At 34.4% G+C, this 22,210-nt stretch overlaps 1 protein-coding gene across 4 annotated transcripts in view; it reads left to right on the forward strand.

The window, feature by feature from the left end:
* Positions 1–22,210, forward strand: part of LOC149556667 (putative LRR receptor-like serine/threonine-protein kinase At1g53440) — a 109,955-nt gene that overhangs the window by 18,115 nt on the left and 69,630 nt on the right. For all 4 annotated transcript variants that reach the window (XM_089831086.1, XM_089831088.1, XM_089831085.1 and 1 more), the window contains 5 exons: positions 6,252–6,320; positions 6,456–6,521; positions 6,905–6,970; positions 7,221–7,253; positions 7,367–7,416. In XM_089831086.1, coding sequence (XP_089687212.1) covers positions 6,252–6,320; positions 6,456–6,521; positions 6,905–6,970; positions 7,221–7,253; positions 7,367–7,416 — 284 coding nt within the window. The remainder of the gene's footprint in view (positions 1–6,251; positions 6,321–6,455; positions 6,522–6,904; positions 6,971–7,220; positions 7,254–7,366; positions 7,417–22,210) is intronic.

Consider the following 22,210-nt stretch of genomic DNA (forward strand, 5'->3'; position numbering starts at 1 on the left):
TACTGCCCTCTCAACTGTCGCTAGAGCCGACAAGCTCTCCGCCAGCCTCTGTTGATGAAACTTAAGTCTCTCCATACTCTCCTGCAAAGCATTCATTTTTATGCTAACTTCCTTGTTACTCCATCGGTCTCTAGAACTGCCAGTCCTATGTCTGTCCATAGCTGGAGAAATCAAAGGGCTGGTCACTCTAGTATTCAAATCTGAAAATCTTCAAAGTTAGCACTGAACAAAATAAAAATTGAGTCCAATTCCTATAGGTTGGCAAGAAACCACTTTAATACCATCGTAAAAACCCTCAACAAGCTATATCCTTAACAAACATCAATTTTCTTTTGCTAATCAACAGTTTGATATTTTGTCAAACATTTGGTAAGCAAATTATTATCACTCAATAAATAATGCTTTAGATTCACAACCAACTACTCACAATTTTAATTAATTAAGTCTTTATCAATTTGGACAAATGAACACCACTAAACAATTCAGAAGTAATTATATAATTGATAGCAATGTTACTAATATCCAATTTAAAAATTGACTTCTAAAAATTTACAAGAATGCAATAATGAACTTGGAAATTGACTTCTAATAGATGAAATATGGATTACAGCTCTCAAGAAATAATCCAATTTACTCACAGGTTCAAAAATACATGCTCCTCGCTTATAATCACAAGTGTTCTAAAACCTGATTGCTGCCCTCCAATAATTGATTGCATCTTTCCACAAAGTTTGAAATCACTACCAAATACAGGGATGACAACCATAGTACATTCCTCTTTAACTACGCCAAACAATAGATAATAATGGCATTCCAAATCACAAATTCTCCAGCCACAATGAAATTCTCAGGTATATATAGTACATAACAGTCAGGAAACACTATAATTTAATTAAGACAATTCTCAGAATTAATTCACAATACCTCAGCTGTGAATTACCAAGCACTTCTTAATTCCAAACCCTTATACTTCAACAAGGGCAAAGAAATCGGAAAACTCAGAAACTCTTCACAGGCAACAAAAGAAAATAATCAATCGGATGCTTTACTCATCAAATGGGCTCATATTTATAATCTCCAAATGGCACAAAGTTTCCCAGATGAACTTCACTTAAGAAGCTTCCCACACACAACAGTTAAATATAATAAAATGTCATTATAAACTAATTTATTAATTGCTTTTGGCTCGAAAAATGACCTTTTCCACCATAACTTCAAATTCTAACATGTAAGGCCACTGTTTCTTGTTCCCATTATTTAAAACTTTTCATCTCGATTCCAAGGAGCTATGATACTGAGGTGACCAACCAACAACAGTAACAAAAATAGCAACCTCGACATATTTAGATGACTAATAATAATAATTCATCCATCTTGCGAAAACAACTGAAGAAGCATTAGAATCGAAATCTGACAACACCAAAGTGATCCTAATGATGAAAGACAATGAATGAACCTAATGGGGTGACTTACTATAAATAGACGCTCCCTCCAAGATTCTTGGAGCCTAAATTGGAAACCTGAAATAAAAACTGAGAGCACGCTCCAACTCCTCTAACTCAATTGAGCTCATTGGAACCAACAGATCGACTTACTATAAATAGTAAGTCCCTCAAATGAGCCAAAACACACCATAGGTTGCTGGAAAGCCTATAACCACACAACTAAGACCCTCAAATCCTGTTGTTAGCTCATGAGGGTCGCGACGGTGAACTGACCTGGTTAATTGCATGAACTTGCTAAAAAATGGGGACATTACATTCTTTTGCTAGAAGATATTCATGCTTGGCTAGTAGTTCTTTTTCTTTCTAGTATTTGTCCTCATTCATACCGAGGTTGATAACTTGTTCATTTAAGTTATTAATTTCTAGTTCTACGTGGAGATTTTCATCAAAAATATTTTCGAAGTGTTTTTTATTACATTTAATTTTTTTGCTTTTAAGGATTTTGAGTTTGGATATGAATTAGAACATTTGAGAGCCTTCAAAGGTTTCCTCCATCCACCATTCCTCCAATAAATTCATAAAATCTTTATGTTGAAACCACATGTTTTCAAACTTGAAAATGTTTCTAGATGGTTTAGTAGTTTCAACTTTCTATACTTTATAACCTGAATTTGTGTTGCTATTGTAAAATCAGAAGAGCCAAAGTCACCTTTAAACACAAATCTATCCAATCTTTCAGCAATATGACTAAAACCTTCTCTTCTATTATTTTATGCATATTCTCCATTTCTTGTTTTTATGTCCATTAAGTTATGAGTGTTAACCTAGAGATTAAAGTCTTGCTATGTTTTGGTTACAATATTAGAACTACCAAATTTCTCCATGTCGTCTAAAATAGCATTAAAATCACCTCCTAAAATGTAGGTTTCATATATATATATATATATATATATATATATATATATATATATATATATATATATATATATATATATATATATATTGTCGATCAGTAATGGGCCAAAGTCGAGATTAATTGTTATTATTATTATATATATATATATATTGTCGATCAGTAATGGGCCAAAGCCGAGATTAATTGTTATTATTATTATTTATTGAGATTGCTTTTTATTTGTTGAGACTAATTACTCAGATGAGAGGCTCACAACTTACTGTTGTATTGTAGGTTGTTGCCTTAACTGTTGATTCATATATTTTTCAATATCTAACCAAAGCTCCTTTTTATTTGTGTACTAGTAGGTCCATATATATTGATGATACAAAATTTTAATTTCCTATTCAAACTACTAATACTTCCCGCCATCCAATTCGGGTCAAAGATTATATGAGTATATTCTACTTTCCTAGGGTTCCATAAAATGGCCAAACCTCACGAACCTCCTATTGATTGTATCCATTCTTTTTTCCATATACCCTACTTAAAATTGAATTTCCTCCCTTCCTCGCTAGTTTGGCTTCCTATAATAGTATCAATTCCGAGTTAAATAATTTTAGATTGTGTTTAATCAATCTTTGTTTGTTATGGGTGTTAAGTCCTCTAACATTCCAAGTAGTGAGCTGTATTGGCCCTAGGGAAAGTTCTTCCCCTTTCTTGCATAAAAGAAATCAGTTTACTTAGTTTGGTTTTCAGCTTCTTGATCTTTGTTCCTTAATTCTACTAAAGATTTCCTCCCTTTTTCCTTCAAAGATTCAGCATTGATTGGATTTTCTAGGCCAGCAATATTGGCTACAATACCTAGTTTCCTTTCTGAATTCTTTATTCCGTTTAAACATTCAATTGATTCTCGGATTTCCTTCTCATTTTCCATTTATATTTCCTTTCTGATATTAAGCTTGGCAGAAAAATATTTGTGTTTTCTTCAATATTATTATTGTCTAACTCAGATTTACAGTCTTCATTTTCGTCTGATTCTTGTGCACAAATGTTCTCTTCTAGGTGGTTAAAGAATGCTTCTCCATAATTTTCAATTATTTGTTCCTTATTTGGGATTATGGGGCATCCAAATATGCTATAGAGGGATTCCATTTCCATGGAAACCTTAGCATATTTTTTTATATTGAAGGATAAATCATTACTAGTTTGTTGTGCCTCTATAACATTTATTGTCTTCATAGTACTAATGTCCTCCAAGGTTTCGGTTGATTTATCTAATTCTTGCCATTGTAATACTTGCTACCTTAACTTCATTGTGAACAAAATTTCCATATTTATTTGACTTTATTGATGATCTCTGCTTGGATCTGTATAGGAACGTTTCTTATGGGGGATTCTAAAGATGGGCAAGAATTTTCTATGGCTTCTTGTTCGTCATCAATTTCTTCTGCTATCTGTCTTGTTAACCTAACCACAATTTCAATATACAATTTCTCCACCCCTTCTTGGATATTCCATGGACAAAAACCAGCTTCTCGCATTAATGCTTCCTTGTCAAATTTACTCAAATATGTGGTATGATTGTATTTATTTCCAATTGATTCATCAGTCCAATCAGTAAGGGATCACTTTGTAGGTTTTGCTGGCATTGACAAGTTTCCTTCATTTGTAACTTACTCTTCTTGTCCCAAATTGATCACAGGCATTGGATTCATTCGAGACGATTTTATTACGAATTTTATTTGTTAAGTCCTGAGTCAGGTTGGTTATATTAGTGTTGTCATTATTATTTCTCTCAATTATTTCTACCTCTTCTATCTCATCTACTGAGGACATCACATTGCCTTAGTTAGTCCTTTTCTCTATGAGAATTATAATTTCATCAAAATACCTATACATGCCGTAGTTTTTAGTATCTTTTCCCTCTTGGATAATATAACCTCCACCATTTTTAAACTTAATCGAGACCTCACAAGGAAATCTCAGCTTTAAAGTGGATGTTCTAGTTGCCGAATTACACAATTTGTCTTGTATAGTTCCCTTTGTTTCATCTCTTAATTTGCTATATCATTCACATATCCTTTAAATAGGAATGGAGATAGATTGTATAGTGATCAATTTGTGATTATCTTAAGCGGTTTTATATTTTGTTCATCTAATCTTAAATTAATTACAACAAATTAACTTCATCAGATTTTAGCTAATTACTTTCTATACCTATACATTTTCCCATCAAATTTCCTATGTGTTTTGTAATTTTACTACATAATAACTCACATGAAATTTTTTACTTGCCACCCATGTAGGTACGAATTTAGAAGCAAAATCAGATGAATTAAAATTAGATCTCCAATTGAAAAATTTAATGCAATAACTCTCACAAAAAGCATTCAATAATGAACTCTTGAATGATCTATCCCTACAATCTAAATATATGAAATTATTAAGGAGTATAGTGGTACTTACTTGGCTGACGAATGCCTTAATCATCCATCAGCGATACTAGCAATGGAGGAAGGGGGGCCACACCAATATGCAAATATGCCATTTTTTTGCAGTGGTGCCAATATCCTTTTGTATATTTGTCGCTTAAGACTGCCATGTTGATATCGTTTTCTATTCATCCCCCATGACCATTATTGATGCTTGGAAAACTGGGGAATCGTGAAACTGAGTTTTTTATTGGGGTGTTTTACAGACTTCGGCCCCAGTATTTCTATTCCTTGATTAAAAGAAACGCGTCTTTTGAGATTTCTTATTGTATCCAAACTTTTGTGAGAAGGGGTAACTTAGATAGAATTGTTACGAACAACGCTCACCATATTCCCTTTAGGGATTTATGTTTTTTTCCTCATGTCGCATATCATGGAATGGATTTTGCGATTCAACTGCCTTCCTCGGCCTGCTCCTAGGGCTGCCCAAAGGGGTTTTGTTAGCCCCCAATGCTACTGCAAGATTGATTGTAGCTTTTGTAAGGCAACAAATCGATGGCAATGAAGGAGATGTTGGGTCCTTGTGTATAGAAATGAAGGATGGGATGGAGTTTCCTCCCCTAATGAGTGAAATCAAGGCTAGCCCAGTGAAGGATCAAGAAACGATGTCTAACTCTGATCGAAGGATATTTAAGAATCTTGTCGAATCCCTCTATTAATATAATGATCGGGGCTCTAGTCGTTGGAAACTATCTCACCTCCCTCCAGGAATATGGGTGTTACCCATAATCTTTTTCCTTCTCTTTTCTTTGGTGTGGCCTTAATTGATTTGGGTCTATGGTTTTGAACCATACCCCAAAATTCTTCATTCAATTTTTGTAACACATTCCGAGGTAAATTTGGTGATGATACTAAGTCAGATCTTCCATTTTGATTGATATTCTGATTCTTCAAAGTATTTGCATATTGCAGATCCAGTAGATTTATTGAAAGAGATTTGGGCTCAAATGCTCTTTTCCTCCGGCAATTGAGCAAATATGTTAAACCTGTTAAAGCGGGTAAGATGGTTGCTAGCTGTCCGCCTGCCATCCCTTTGAAATGTCAGTTTAGGGTTCTTTTTGAAATTCGGCAGCAGGGTTAGGTTTTTTTATCACAATTTTATTACTATTTGCCTGCCTGAAATATTTCGCATTTTTGTTCACCATCATAATACTAATTTGAGCTTTTGAATTGAGTGAATATACTTTTTTAATTGTTGTTTTATTAGCTGTAGGAATTTAATTGAAAAGCATTACTTTCGAAATGAATGATTTTTGGCATTCCTAAGGAATGTGTTTAATGATTTTGAACAATATGAAAAATATTCATTATCTCAAGTTTCAACTGCCTATTCTGGCGGTGATTTTAAGTTTGTCATCTTAATTAAGGTTTAAGTTGGTGCAAAGCATACATTTGATGCAGTTCTCAATGTTACAGAGATTTGAGTTTTAACAATTTAGTTGGAGAGATTCCAGGCTCCTTCAACTTACCACAACTACAGAACCTGTAAGGAATAGTCTAAGTTTCAATAAAATTGTAAATAATAATTTATCTTTTCTTCTAATTTTTAATGATAAGATGTAAAATTATAAAATGCATTCTGCGATTTTTTAAACCCAGGAAATTGTGTTTATGTTTCAGGTTCCTTGGGAATAATAGTTTGACAGGAACAATCCCTTACTGGTTGACTCAGTTTCGAGGAACAATGTGAGAACATTAATGTTCAGTTTCTTTTAATTTAGTTTCAATCTATAAATGTTCCTGTATAAAAATCTGTATGCACATTAACATATCTCAACTATTCCCACTAGTAGTGTTAATTGTATAAAGAATCTGTCGAGGCAATGTTCTGTATATATAAATAAATGAGAACCTGTATAATACTAGATCAATGGTACCTTTGTATATCAAAACATAATCTAGATCAATGGTTTTGTAAACAAAATTATATTTATTTCCTACTATGCTCTTAAACATGCACTTTTTCTTGAGGAAACATCCTAGTAGAATATGTTTTCAGCACTTCTTCTTCAGAAGATATCCCAGTAGAATATGTTTTTATGGTTTTGTTTTCAATGATGCTCCTGCAGAGATTTGTCTTACAACAATTTGACAGGGGATATACAAGAGATACTGAACGGTGAAAATTTAAATGTGTAAGTATGCAGACAAATCAAGTTATGCTTTTAAATTAATTGAAATTTAATTAATAAATTGAGTTAGAGTTCAATTTGTAAATGAATTTTCATTCTTAGGTAATTAAGAAGTTTATGCAATTGTTTTATGATATATATATAAAATAGCATATTCATTATTTTGATTTTGAATCAACATAGGTTGTCTCTTCTATTCAAGAAATTAAACTTCATTTCTTTATTATTATCTAGTTTTTGCTTAAATGTGTAGGAATCTTATTGGGAACTTTTTAACAGACAACAGGTGTGTTTCTACTGCATTTTTAAAATTTTACCATTTGCTAATTTTACATGCTTAATGAGTTTTAGAAATTTCTCAAATAAAAAACTCACAATAGTTTTTCGTTGATTCTTAAGTTCGATGTCTTGTCTCCAAAGAAATGTCTCATGCAATGAACGGGTATCACGTAAGACTACTTGATCATGCACCTTGTTGGTCTTTAAGTTTTGGTGATTTTGAATTTATCTCAATTTTTTTTGTAAGTTAATTTTGAGAGCAAAGTCATACACTGAAAAGAACATGCATTTGGATGGACATGAAACAAAGTTTTATGGATTTACCTTTGATATTCAATGCTTAAATTGCATAAGTAGAGTAGAAATTTGTAATACCCCCTGTTAGGATTGTTTAATAATCTGGGACTATTTTCTTTGACTTCTCTACTCTTGTTAAGAATCATTCCTTATAAACTTATGTAACCCATAAGATATAAGCAATGATAGTATCTTTTCAAAAGCGCTATGTATATTTTAGGTTCCTTGTAGGACAGTTGCTTCTTGTTATATATAATTAATATTAACATCATTGATATGTCTGGTGGAACAATTTTCTATAAATGGATTGAATTGATCTTGCAGCCATATTTAGTGCACTAAGGTCTCTACTATACTTGATAAGACTGATTTGAGATGATCCTGTTACTCCAATAGTTTCTCTGATTTGAGTAGATCCAAGAATGGACAAAGATAAAGTCTTAAACTGATAAGTTTACAGGTGATCTATTATACAGATATAAGACTGATAAGTAAAGAAATAGTTTTCCCCTTGTTTGATTTGGAAGCTATTATTTTGATGGATATTTATGCTTTCTATTTACTGCTTATTGTGCTTTGAGAGATTTGAAAGAATGGAATTTTTTCTCTTAGCAGATTGATGCTTATCAATCTGTGAACACTGAAAACTATGATGAAATTCTTTGCTTGCTTGTTTGATGTGATGACTTTGCAACTGCAACAAGTATCACTGTCTAAGACATATCGCTTGTTCTTTGTGTGTTTGGGGTTTTCTAACAATGAGTTGATTTCTTCTACTTGGGCTTGCAAGATGTACCAAGCAATCTCCTCCCTTGGGTAAGTTGAGATTCTTGGAGTGCTGCTGCTATGGAGTGTGTTTATATATATATATATATGAACAAATCTGAAATGTATTTGCAGCCCTCAGGAAACATAAAACAATCTGTCATTACATTTGTCAAACTCAAAATTGATCTTAAACAAGCTGAGAATATGATAATACTTTGCTCAACAATTAAATACATACAGAGTCAGCTTCAATAGACCCACACAGGTCTGAGTGCTCTTTTCCAGCAAGAGTTAATGATGAATATATACACAGAAATTTTTGGGAATAATCAAAGTAACGAGAATCAGAATCGGATTGGAATTGTCAAGGCCAAATCGAATCGCAAATCGGCCATGAATTAGAATTGAATTGGTCATGAATTGGCAAATTTAAAAAACCCTTGAAATTTAGTAACTTATTTCATAAACCCTTTATCACTGATTCAATTCACCGATTCACAAAAACTCATTTGGCTTGAATCAAATCTTCAAATCCCCGCAGTTCACGTTACTATGGGAATAATGCTAATTAATTTCAGAAAACACAGTTCATCATTCCAATGTGTAGGAGAAGTTTCTTAAAGTTTTCTCTTACTGTCCTATTCAGTGCATCTCTACTTCCTTACATTCTCTCCTCTCAGATTAATAAAGAATGGAAAATAAATTTGTTCTGAGTCCAGAAATGCTCCCTTGTTTGATTCTTCCCTGGGGGCTATCCATGTGTTCCTTTCTGTGGACTATCATTGTATATATTATTTCAACTTCAGTTAATAAGATGGCTTTTGGTTTGCATACAACTCTTTGGAGTTTTGCAAGATTTTCGAGAACTTGAACATTGGTATCACAGGTATTTTGATTCACCAGATATCGTGTTGCAGCCCCCACTTCTTAAATTCAGATCATGGAGACTGTTTGATTGCTGCTGATCAGGGTTGGAGTGGCCATTAGTGACATCATTGCTGTTAAAGACCTGTCATCAGAATCTAAGGTGAAGCTGTAACCTGTCTACTGTATTGGAGGCTTGAGACTGCTGAATAGAGGTCTGTGGTTGCTATTGCGAACCTGCAATTCATTAGGTGTTGGGGTTTGCTGCTGTGCATCAATTTACATCAGGTGTTTGCTGCTGTGCATTGATTTACACTCAATTGGGGATTTGATCTTTGCTGGTGGCTTAATAATATCAGACACAGGTTAGAAGCTAAGGTGGCTTGTGACTGTTTGAGGGAAGCAACCTTTCTTGGTCAACTGAATTCTGGGCAGATTATTGATTTGCATTAATTGGTATTGGAGCAGCTGCTACAAAATCAGGTTCTTGGGTTATTTGGTTATTCAGTTGTATTCAGTATATGTTTTACAAGCAAGCAAAAAATAATTAAATAAATTAGTGATTGCTCATTCCTTTTTTCCCTCCAATATTCTAGTATTGCATGAGCTGAAGCATATAATTCGAGTAAGAAATAATTTTAGTAGAATACTTTGTTGCTAGTTGTTATTGAAAATTAAAATGCAATATATCATGTATGCTATCTCCTTAGCAAAATGAATTTGGGAAGAAAATTTAGATATGTTGGTGGGCATAATTAGTTGCAAGCAGTCTACTTGCTTATTTCAATGTTGTCTTCAATTTTTTGGAGTAATCTTATATTCAACAATGTGAGACAATCGGGCTCTTTACAGTGGTATCAGAGCGGTTCCCTGCCAGCCTACAAGAATTGGGCTCGTTTATTATTTTGGTCGGTGCTTACTTCTGAGATTGTCAAAATAATTTTGTGATTGGTACAGTGACATAGATGGTGATAGGAGATTCATTCCAGGTAGATATTATACTCGCAGATGACATACTTCTCTGTTTAGGGATGGAGAATCTGAGATACAAGGTATTGTAAAATAGTTGGATGTGCTAGTAAATGAACTGAATCAAAATCACAAACAGATGACCCAACTGATTTCAAATTCGAGATTTGAGCAGAGTGTGTGGTGGTTAACAGTTTGTTCTCGTGTTAGGATTTATAACCTGACTCTTTTAATACCCAATGTTTTGGAGAAACAAAAGGATGTCACCAACAAATGGGTCAGTGTATGTGTTCTATCACTGTCCTCTGAATTACAAGGTACAACTCCTTTAGGACTTGCAATGATATGCAATGAATATGTCTTTCTTAGATCAGGAGTTTATGACAGAATAAGCTCTTAACCTGAGAGCAGTAAAGGCTAACCAAATTGCCTGTAGACACAAACAATACAGACAAAATGGATGGGGACAACATATCACACCCAATGGAATGACTATAATAGATTGTCTTGAAATTTTCTAACCCTTACTCCTATTCTAAATGCAAATTAATCATCTAAATGCAAAAGAGGAAAGGAAGAAGAGATCCACATGAGGGAAAATGGAATTGCTTTAACTATTAGACTTAGGTGAAATGGAATCCAACAAGTTGCTAATAGATTCATCCACATTTATTCTTCAATTCCCAATGAAACTACTTTTAACATGCCATGGAACAAACAAGGGGAGAAGTAGAATCACATGTGAAAAAGTAAATGAAATTACCTATATTGTAATTACCGTGGTGAAATGGAACCCACAGGGTAATCATAGAAATACAGGTAATTGTCCTTTAACTCTAAATGCAGAACTAATCTATGAATTGAACAGACAACAAAACATGAAAAGAAAATCAGGTAAATGGAATTATAGAGCCAATTCACTATCAAGTTCGCCAACCTTTTCGTTATCGTCAGAAATTACATTTATAGTTTCCTATCATTCCTCAGTTTTGGTAGCACAAAAATCACATAATAGAAAGAAAATATGAATAAAAAATGAAAATATCTAATCTATAACACAGTATAGACGTGTGGTGGCTTTTCCAGCGATGATCTTGATCCCACAACACTTCTAAAAACACTTGGCAAACGTTTATCTCCATGCGGCTTCAAAAACCTTGTGAAAATCTTCATTTCCTTCATATCCTGTTGTTGGTGCCAAAACCATATAATTCGTATCTCAACAGTCACAACAATATAAATCTTGACCATCAATCTTGAATCAATGACTACGATTAAAACATAATAATCCCCTTAAATTTTCCCTTGTTGCTTCTTCACAATTGTCATTCATACGATACTTTTACCTGATGCGATGATGCGATTCACTAATTGTTATTTCATTTCCTAGCTTGACATCTTCGCTCTTGGCTTACCCATGCAATGATGCGAAAATTGCTTTCTTTAACTATCAATTGCTCTTCGCCTTTTCGTAGCTTGGGATGTCTTGAATGCTTTCTAACTTGCGACCTTATGATTCCTCCTATTCGCCACTTCACAACTGCTCAATACCTCCTTTTACTAACCACAGCAAAGTAGTGATGACTTCCTTCGTGTGTCCCTCTGTGCACACATGTTCAGTGCTCGCTTTCTTGCTTTGGTTATTTCTCGTGCAACTTTATAAAGCGGGAAAGTGACAAGCGTTGATCTGATTTTGTTGGATGACCAAGTTGTGTTGATGATTTGGGTTACTGTTCATAGCTTTGCCACTTAATGTCCTTTAACTGCATTACTGCACACAATGTTGCGATCACCTTACACTTAACCGCCTAGATCACCTTTTGTAGCTTCGCAAGTCAAATTCGGAAGTTAGCTTAAACATCTGCAATGATTGTTTTAATGTTTAACTGTTACCACTTTCGTGCGACTTAAAAGGTCTTGAATGCCTTTTAGCTTGTGACCATGTGATCACTTCTTTCGCTCTATCACAACACTAACTTTAGGTCAATTTTGACCGCTCGCGACGATGCGATCCTTATCTTTTGTTGCTTCGTCGTGTTAACCTTTGAATTGATCTTCATTTGACAGACAAGGATCCATCTCCAAGGGCAATTGACTTTTCAACCAACCAATGGCATGCATTCCTTTTATTGATTGACTTTTCCACCCGTCTACATAGTTGTTGATACAAATTGGTTTCTCTACATTCTGAGCTCGATCACCTGTAATATCTTTCATTGAAATGTAACCACAGTAGATATTTGTCCTCGAAATCCTTTTGGATCCTTAGACAATGAATCATTGGAGTTTGTGGACCTTCTCATCAAGGAGACACTTATAACTCACCCACCAAACCCTAAATCACCTACCTTTTGACTAGTGCAATGCTTAAATAATTTCCCACATAGGTTAGCTTGAAAGAGGATGATGAGAAGAGAAGTCATCCAAGAGGCATTCTAGACATAGACTCAACATTGACATGTTCACATGACTTCAACCTAAAGCAAAAATGGGCTGAACTGAAAATTAGGCAACAATGTGATATCACTTTTTTGAAGAGCAAAATGTAATGATACAGTTGCAACTACAAATATGCGGTAAACTTCTTATGAGATATCACAAGAGTTGGGCACAATTGAGGTGGAATATGACGAGAATTCATATCTAGTTGCGTTAGATGATGCAGTTGTTGGCATGAGTTCCCAGGATCATGCATTTGATGGTGATGCAATGATAATGGGAGTAGAAGCATGCGATGATACAGTCATATCGGCGTTGGCGACTACTTTTGCGCTAGTTGAGCCATCTATGGAGGAGTTTAGCGATATGCATATAGTTGTTGACGTGTGTTCTGATGATGGCATACATGTTGATGATTATGAGTTTTCATCAACAGTTGATTCAGTTCAGTTTTCTCTTGCGACAGTTAGTGTTGTTCCTGTGTCCACATATTTTGATGTGGCTACACCTATTGTTGATACAGTTGGCATGAGTGCATATGGTTTGCCTGTAGCTACAACTTTTCTAGCAATTATTGGTGATGATCAAGATTCCCATCCAATATATATTATGTGGGTGGATATAAGGAAGAAGAGGATGATGCATAGATCATCTATGGAGTTTCCTTCTGGTGACATTCTGACTTCTACATCATTTGTACAAGTTTTGGGTGTTAGGCTGCAGGACATGTGGTTGGTCCTGATGATGTTGGTTTGCAGTTGGTTTAGTGTCGACAAGGATGTCACACACTTCTTCATTTGGGATTCAGGTGGCTGTTGCCAAATTGCTTGAGGACAAGAAATCTCAGGGAGGGCAAACTATAATGTCCCCATTTTTCCCAGCATTGGAATTTTAGGGATTAGCCTATTATTGTGATCCTTGTAGGCTAATTATCGTGGATAGAGGGTCTTTTGAGGAAATAGCTTGGCTTGAAAGGGTCTTGTCTTCTCCACATTTCATTAAGCTACGGGTTGGTCTTCGTTTGGCTCAGATTAGACTTCATTTGGGCTTAATCTTGGTGTACTTACTGTTTGTGGTAAGTCGAATGTTGATTGCGATGGACCCTTTCTATTTTTGGAAAGTGCATTTGGTCACATTGAGAACTAATAGGTATGACTCCTATTTCAAACGACATTTTTAAATAATGAATATTTTGGGAGTTATTATATTTTTAGTGGCCAAATTATTATTAATTTATTAAATGGCTTATTATAAAGTTATAATTTAACTTTATAATTTCACTTAAGTTGAAGGTTGAGTTATCATTGGAAAGAGTCATTTATTAATCAATTAAGCCAAGTCAAGTGAAAGAATCTAATGGAAGCTTCTAATTAATGTTCTGTGGTGAAACTTCTTGAGTGAAGTTACATTTTAGCAACAGAAGGGCATATGGAGGTTATAAATACAAGCTCATTTGTTGAGAAAAGCATGCTTGGATATATTTATTTTTTGTTGCCTTTGTGGCTTTTCCTGAGGTTCTAGTATTTATGCCCTTGCTGAAGTATAAGGGTTTGAGGTTGAGTGGTATTTGAATCACTGTTGAGGTATAGTAATTTCATTTACTCTGAATATTTGTTGAGTCTCCTGTACTGTGATTATTTGTGGCTGGGAGGTATTGTTTGGAGTTTTGGTTGCATTACCATTTGCAATTAGAGAAGATTGATCTGCATACCTAAGAATTGTGAGAGTGCCCTTCTTTTCTGTATTTATTGTTGCTGGGAGGTACTGACAGTGTGGAGGATTAATTGCAATTTGTGAAGAATCAAGTCTGGATTTTGGAGATCAAAGTTTGTGGCATGTGCATAGCAAAATAGGCATATTATTGTCTGATTATTGTGGGATGTTTTCATGCTCCTGGGAGCATTCTTTCCCAGATTTATTTGTGCCAATACCTTGCTCTAGGCACTGCCATATTTCAGTGTCTGGTGGCGACTGTTTGATTGCTGATGATCAGGGTTGGAGTGGCCATTAGTGGCATCATTGCTGTTAAAGACCTGTCATCAGAATCAAAGGTGGAGTTGTAACCTGTATACCATGATTTTGGAGGCTTGAGACTGTTGAATAGAGGTCTGTGGTTGCTATTGGGAACCTGTAATTCATTAGGTGTTGGGGTTTGCCAATGTGCATCGATTTACATCAGGTGTTTGCTGCTGTGCATTTATTTACAGTCAATTGGGGATTTGGTCTTTGCAGGTGGCTTAATAATCAGACACAGGTTAGAATCTAAGGTGGCTTGTGACTGTTTGAGGGAAGCAACCTTTCTTGGTCAAGTTAACTGAATTCTAGGCAAATTATTGATTTGCATTAACCGGTATTGGAGCAGCTGCTACAAAATCAGGTTCTTGGGTTATTTGGTTATTCAGTTGTATTCAGTATATGTTTTACAAGCAAGCAAAAAATAATTAAATAAATTAGTGATTGCTCATTCCTTGTTTTTCTACAATATTCTGGTATTGCATGAGCTGAAGCATATAATTGGAGTAAGAAATAACTTTAGAAGGACAGTTTGTTGCTAGTTGTTATTGAAAATTAAAATGCAACATATCATGTATGCTATCTCCTTAGCAGAATGAATTTGGGAAGAAAGTTTCAATATGTTGGTGGGCATAATTAGTCATGAGCAGTCTACTTGCTTATTTCAGTGTTGTCTTCAATTTTTTGGAGTAATCTTATATTCAGCAATGTGAGACAGTCAGACTCTTTACAAATTCTATTCTTGACACCCATATACCCTTTCTGTCAGATGGTAAGGTTTTGTCTCTTGCAAACCATATGCTTTCAACTAATGCATCTTTTCATTTATCTCCATCATTGATTTAGTCATAATATACATTTATACTAGCACTTGCACCAAAAAAGAGGTGCAATAGTTACACCAATAGTAAGATATAGTTACATAAATAATATCTTGTAGAGGACTAATTGAAGGAACAGCTATAGTAATTTACAAATTGAATTAGGTTGTAGGGTTGTAAATGGGACCAGGATGGAGATACAAAATATAAGTATAAATTTTCTAAAATCAAAGAAAACCACTACTTTTCAATACATATGTACTACAAAACAACCAATCACGACAGCCTTTGAAAGTAATTAACATTACTCCTCATCTCAGTCCACAATACGTATATATTGCAGGTATGATTTTAAATCATCTGTAACTTTACAATTGAGTTTAATATAAGGTATAATTCAAATTAGTAAAGTGATATGTGATATTAAATAGATGAATATATATCATTCATTCATAATTAATAAATGGTTCATGAGACACAACACTTGCTAAAGGTTTTGCAAATGATGTTGCAAGAAAAGTAGGTTTAACCTTGGAGGAACCTCTGTGGTTAAGTGTGCTTGAGCTGGAACAGTATTGGGATTGGTGATTTCCCAAGAAATCCCAGTACTTCACCTCTATGAGCATCAGCTAGATGCAATGAGTGGTAAGTTTTCTTTTCATTCTTATAAGAGATGGGCTCTTATGAATCACTACTCATGAAACATGGGTCAAACGATTTGACTCAAAAAACTATATAGTTGAATCCTGATAGCAATATCAGAGTTGTTAGTGGAATGTCTAATCACCTGACATAAGCAATAATGGAGTAAATAGTTTCACTTCTTTGATGGTGTAACTCAATTTCAAATGTTTGGTAGTTTTGTTTGTGTTCAAGTTAAAATTCAAGGATAGTTTAAGCCAACTCTTCAAATATTAGATTTATTATTGTTGCTATCAACTTTTTCACAATGAATCTTCTTTTCACATCATACACACTTTGGAAGGTTCTTAATGACTGTAATAGTTGTTCAATTGGGCAGCTTGTCCACCCAAATGCAACAACCAACTTCCAATGAAACTCAAGTGGGCTAGGAGCATGTATATCATCTGAAACTATTTTTTGTAATTTTATTCTTACAACTATAGATTTTATCAAAGGGGACTGTTGATTCCATGGACAATCCCAACGTATCTAAAAACAAGTGAGACAATTTCAATTACAAACATAAGTTTTCTTCCTCTCTTGGCGAGTTCAGTATCGCTTACAGCTACAGGAAGCACATAAAAAGGAACAATTTTTGTATCATAATGTCTATTTGTTGTTCTTCAGGCCATCGCACTATCTTTTGTGCACTGGAAATCTGTTGCTTTCGGCAGCTATAAGTGTGAAGTATACTTAGCTAGAAATTCAGTTGGATAGCAACGATATATTCACTATGCTTTGTTGTTACCTTATTTGTATTTTTCTGAAACTTCTCATATTCCAATTTTAAACAAAATACTATGGTGAATAATTTATATCCTTATTCTCCCCGCGACGAGTCTCCCCATGATTGTGATTGTGCTTACATGTGTAAACTATTTGCAGGTTCTTAGGCAAGGAGGAAGCTCTTTCCTCTTCCCACTAAGATCTACCTAGATGAGGATCTCACTAGATCCCAGGTTGCAGTGCTGAGGCATTCTAGGGGACTTGTGGTAGAGGCGAGATGCAATGGGTGAGTTGTTATCAGGAATCTCAGAGTTGTTATTTAAGACTCCCCTTCTCTTAGGTGGGACTCTATTACATCACAAAACTTTGACCTAATTTTGAACTTGTTTATAACCGTTGGATTTAACGAATTATTCTTTCATGATCATGTGAAATAGGTAGTTATTTATATACGTTGTATTAACTGTTAGTGAAGATGGTTGTTAACCATTAACTATTATTAGATGATTAGCAGTTGCTTGATTTAAAATTATGATTAATAATTTAAGGTCTTTTAAAATGTTTATATGAAATTATTATAGAATTGTTATTATGGCAAAAGTGTTTTCATGGGTAATTGCAGGAGAAGATGAAGAGGGGGGAGGCATTGCTAAACAAGATCATCGGAATGGGATGCTCGCTTAGTCTAGTCATCAAGATCGACAAATATGACCTTAAACTTCTTTGAAAAGGACACAACGACTTGAACACAGGGTACATTTGTGGGACCCGCATGAGCTATTAAGAAAATAATCTAAAAAAACATAAAATAATCTAATTAAAATATAAAACATACCTCAAGGGATTTTAATTGATTTTTCATCATATTATTATAATATATATTTATATACGTACATATAAATATAAAAATGAAATGGCACCATTATATTATAATAACTTAATAAAATGATGTCACCCCATTGATATACTTACATGAACATATGTAAATATAAATTATAATAATAGTTGAAATTATAATCTTTCCAACCTTTTTATTCTTTAGTTTTTTCTTTCTCCTTTCTTTTCCACTCGATTTAATACTTGGAAATTCGAAATGGCATATAATCTTTTGAAAACGTTGGAAGCCAAGAAGTCACGGCTCGTTCCTTTATATGGAAGCCTTGAGAGGAGTCCGATGCATTACTATTCCATATGTTTTCCATATTTCCAAATTCCTTCTGCAATTTTGTTTCCAAATTTCCTTAACACCCGACTTCATCTCGGTATTCAGTAATTTACTCCTGTCAATACCCTCCAAATATCAAACAAAACGATATCTATCCCTTTGTCGTGCAAGTAATTCTGACTAAGAATCAGAGGATATATGCACTGAAGGTGATGTCTCAAGTAGCTGAAGAGAACCAATCAAATTTCAAGATCATCAAAGCATTTCCGAATCCTTAACAGGTCATGAGTTACCACTCCAATATGTTTATTTTCTATAGCAGTCGAACCTCTTTTCTTTTGTCTATGATCACATTATTTTTTTCAACTTGTTGAATAATCACTACAATTTATAATGAACTTTCTGCTTACTTTCATTGTATCCAGAATCATCATAAAAGAAATTGAATAGTATCTCTTAAAGAAGAGTTTCTAAATGTAATAAGAACCTGTATGATTGTTGCTGATCTCAAGAACAAGTTTTATGTTGTCATAATTAATGATAAAAGATATCAAGAGCAGAATGCTCATAACTTTTTAATACACCTAAGATTCACCGGCAATGTAGCCATGAAATGGTGAAGAGGTGTAAAATTATAGAGTGCTCATAATCTTTTAATACTCCTGGAATCATCAGCTGTGTAGCCATGTATGGTGAAGAGGTGGAATAAATCTGCAAGAAAGCAAAAGAGAAATCAAACATGAATAACTTAAATGAAATAAACTTAATAGCTCATGCTCATCCCTGTAATGAAACCTGTTGTCAAGTCGAGCAGTGGTGATCGAGTCATTGAACCCATTGGAAATCCTTGGCCAAGGTAGTTTATAAGCACGTTTGCCATCTAATGATCACTTAATGTCAGTAGTGCCAGTTATGTAGGCATGTTTGTTTCATAACTGAGCGGACATTCAAAACAGCAGGATGCTCAGATGGTTGGACTAAAGAACATCCCAAGCTCGATCCCAAGGTAGGGAGGGCCTTTATAGTTTAATAGAATGTGTGGGGATAAGTATGGTCCGAGGTTGGGAGGTTAAGCCTATGTCAATGCTTCTCCTCTCACCAAAGCCAAAGCTTGCACAACCAGCTAAAGATCCTACAGATGATACTTGTATGTTCCATTCCTTCTTTTCTTGATAAGCATTTACTTTACTTGTATGAAGAAGGATAGTTAATCATTAATCTAGTGAATTCAATTGATCATGAATACAGTTATGATTAATTAGTCATTAATCTAGTTATTTCAATTGATCATGAATACAGTTATGATTAGTTAAACGTTAATCAAGTTATTTCAGTTAAACATGAATACAATTATGATTAGCTAGTCATTAATCTAGTTATTTCACATAAACGTGAATACAATTATCTTCAGTTAATTGTTAAAATAGTTATTATCAAATGAACATTGATAAGGTTATCACAGTTAATTGTTAAAAGCAATTAATGTCATGTGAAAAGGATTCAGTTTTATATTTATGAATGTTGGAAATTCTTTGTTTAAACCGTCTTTGTTTTCGTTATGAAAAACCGTTTGTTACAGACTCGAGGGTGGCCACTAAGGCCAAATGATGCTTTCGGCAACAGTTGAGCATGGTGGAACCCCACTGCAATTCCCTCCATGTCAACTATTGGAATGGCAGCAACTCTTTATGGTCCTTGCCAAGTCTTTTTTAGGATGCCCTTAGTTCAATCGACATTCTCCCTGTCACAAAGACTCATGAGAGTCCTACTCATCCTCTTCTAGACATCTCAGGTTACCAGTGGTTGTCAACTTTTAGGAACAAGCCCAGGTGTTCCAATGGGGTCAGGGGTTCGAGGGTGTTACTTCTTTAGTCAGCGATCACCTATTCAGTTTGACTTGGTGGCCCATTACAACAGTTCAATCAGATTCATGTGGATATGAATTAGCTAGGAGATGTCATGCCTTAGGGACTTCTACATTTTTGTTTGTTACTTTCCACCTACCTCCCCATACTACAAAGTTCATAACACAGACAATGGGGACCCTTTCGAGGACCTACCAGAGTACATCACCAAATTTTCTGCCATAGGAGACATCATTGTCCTTGGGGACTTTAATGCATGAACCAAAGATTTTCAGACACCTCTCCACGATTGTGAGTGAAATTTGGTTTGCACTGTTGAGTCTGATCCAGACACTCTAGGCTTACAACATACTTCAGAGGACAACCAAAGACCTCTTACTAGATACGGGCATCATTTGCTGCAGCTCTGTTGTCCTTAATTTTATCATCACAAAATAGAGGCAACACTACAAAACTTTTCCAATTAAGTTTCATGTTTCTTTACGGTAACTTTCTATTCGATTGATGAATATTGATCAAACAATTATCTCCAATCCATATAATGAGTTTTTTTACTGAAGGTTCTCATTGAGTTCTTTTTGTTTTTATAGTTTGTTAGCCTATACTTGATTTTTGAGGCCTTCAAAGTCCTTTATGCATTTTTGAGTGCTTATTTGTATTGCTTTTACCTTTTTGTTCCCTTCAATCTATTGTTTTCAGTCACGCCCTCATTTTGAGCTAACTTGGGACTTGATCGAAGTTGTCAGTCAAAAGTTATTAAGGTTTGAGTGCACATGTAAGGGGGGTTTATAACTCCCGCTGCATATTTTAAATATTGGACCTCATAGTTTAATTTTATGTTCCATTTTTTGAAATAAATGACTTAAAATATGTTATGTTTATAAGTTATGTACTTTCACTTTTTGATATTTTAAGCCATAACTTAAGTGATTTAAGTTATATAGTGCACTTTTTAATCTAATTTGATGTTGAGTTGAACTTTAATGTCTTAAATCATTTAAGTGAAAATCTCACTTTTTGAACCTATTTACACATAACACATAGAAATGTTAGCATAAATATGTAATGGACTCTCTAAAGTGAATTCACTTAAGTGAATCAATTATGCATGTGCTAAATAGAAACTTTAAGTGATGCAAGTCTATTACATGTTTTTGAATGTGCAATATGTAATTGCTCTTCCAAACCACGATTTGGCTTGCAAAACCACTAGTTTGTCACCAAAACAACTAGCTGGGTGGTTTTACTTGCATTTTAGAAAATGCATTTCAACTTCCAAACCCTGGCTCTTTGCATGCAATATGCAAACATGTAAATGCATTGGAGATAAACGATTTGCATATGAAGGCAAACATAAAACATGTAAATGGTTTTCCAAACCATGCTTTTCCAAAAACATTGTTTTTGAAACATGTAAAAGCTCCAAGAACCACGATTTCCCTTTGTTCTTGTTTTTAAAACATGTAAATGCATGTCTAAACTGCGACTTGCATCGAAAGGTCAATGTGCAAACATGCAACGTGCGTTATAAAACCCAATTTTGCCTTGGGAGAGTTCAGATTCAATATGCAATGAGTTTTCCAAAACCCCATTTGCAAGGAAAGAGGTTATTTTAAATATGTAAATGGTTTTCCAAACCCCACTTTTCACCATAAAGTATATATTTAAACATAAATTTTCCTCTCTTTTTGGGCATCTAAGTAAGGAGTGCATGGTTTTTTGCAAAGACATCGTATTTTAAACATGCAATCACATTTCCAAACCTTGATTTGTGCTTGGACGTTTCCAAACATGCAAGATTGAAGTATTGAAACTTATCAAATCAAGTCAAAGCAAAGAGGTACATTCTTCCTTTTTCATTTTAGGTTTTTATATGTTCCGGTTGCTTCTTCTTATTTGTTTTAGTCTTGTTTGTGAAGCAGAGTTGGAATTTTCACCAAAGATTGCAAGTATCCTTCATGCTTTCATCTTCCATCCATTTCCAAATTATGTCCAAACTCCATATTCCCAAATATGTAATTGCACTTTCAAAACCCGATTACATATTTACACCAACTAAAAATGATGAGTTTTCACCACATGTAAAACCAGATTTTGGTAAAAAGTCACATTTTTTTAACATAAAACTCTCATCCTACATACATCCACATGCTTCCAACTTGTATTCTTAGCCACTCAAGCCCAAAAGCCCTATTTTGCCCATATGCAATCCACCTTGTGAAACCCAATTTTGGTCATTATTGCCCAAAATACAAGCTGCTCCAACCATTTCCGGTCTTCCGAAGTGTTTGATAACTATCTAAATCATACTCCGAACACTTATCCTACATAGATCTACCATTATTGTCCAAAT

This window comes from Cupressus sempervirens, chromosome 5 (assembly GCF_028749045.1).
Source record: "Cupressus sempervirens isolate cs-2001-9-10 chromosome 5, ASM2874904v1, whole genome shotgun sequence".
Classification (NCBI taxonomy): domain Eukaryota; kingdom Viridiplantae; phylum Streptophyta; class Pinopsida; order Cupressales; family Cupressaceae; genus Cupressus; species Cupressus sempervirens.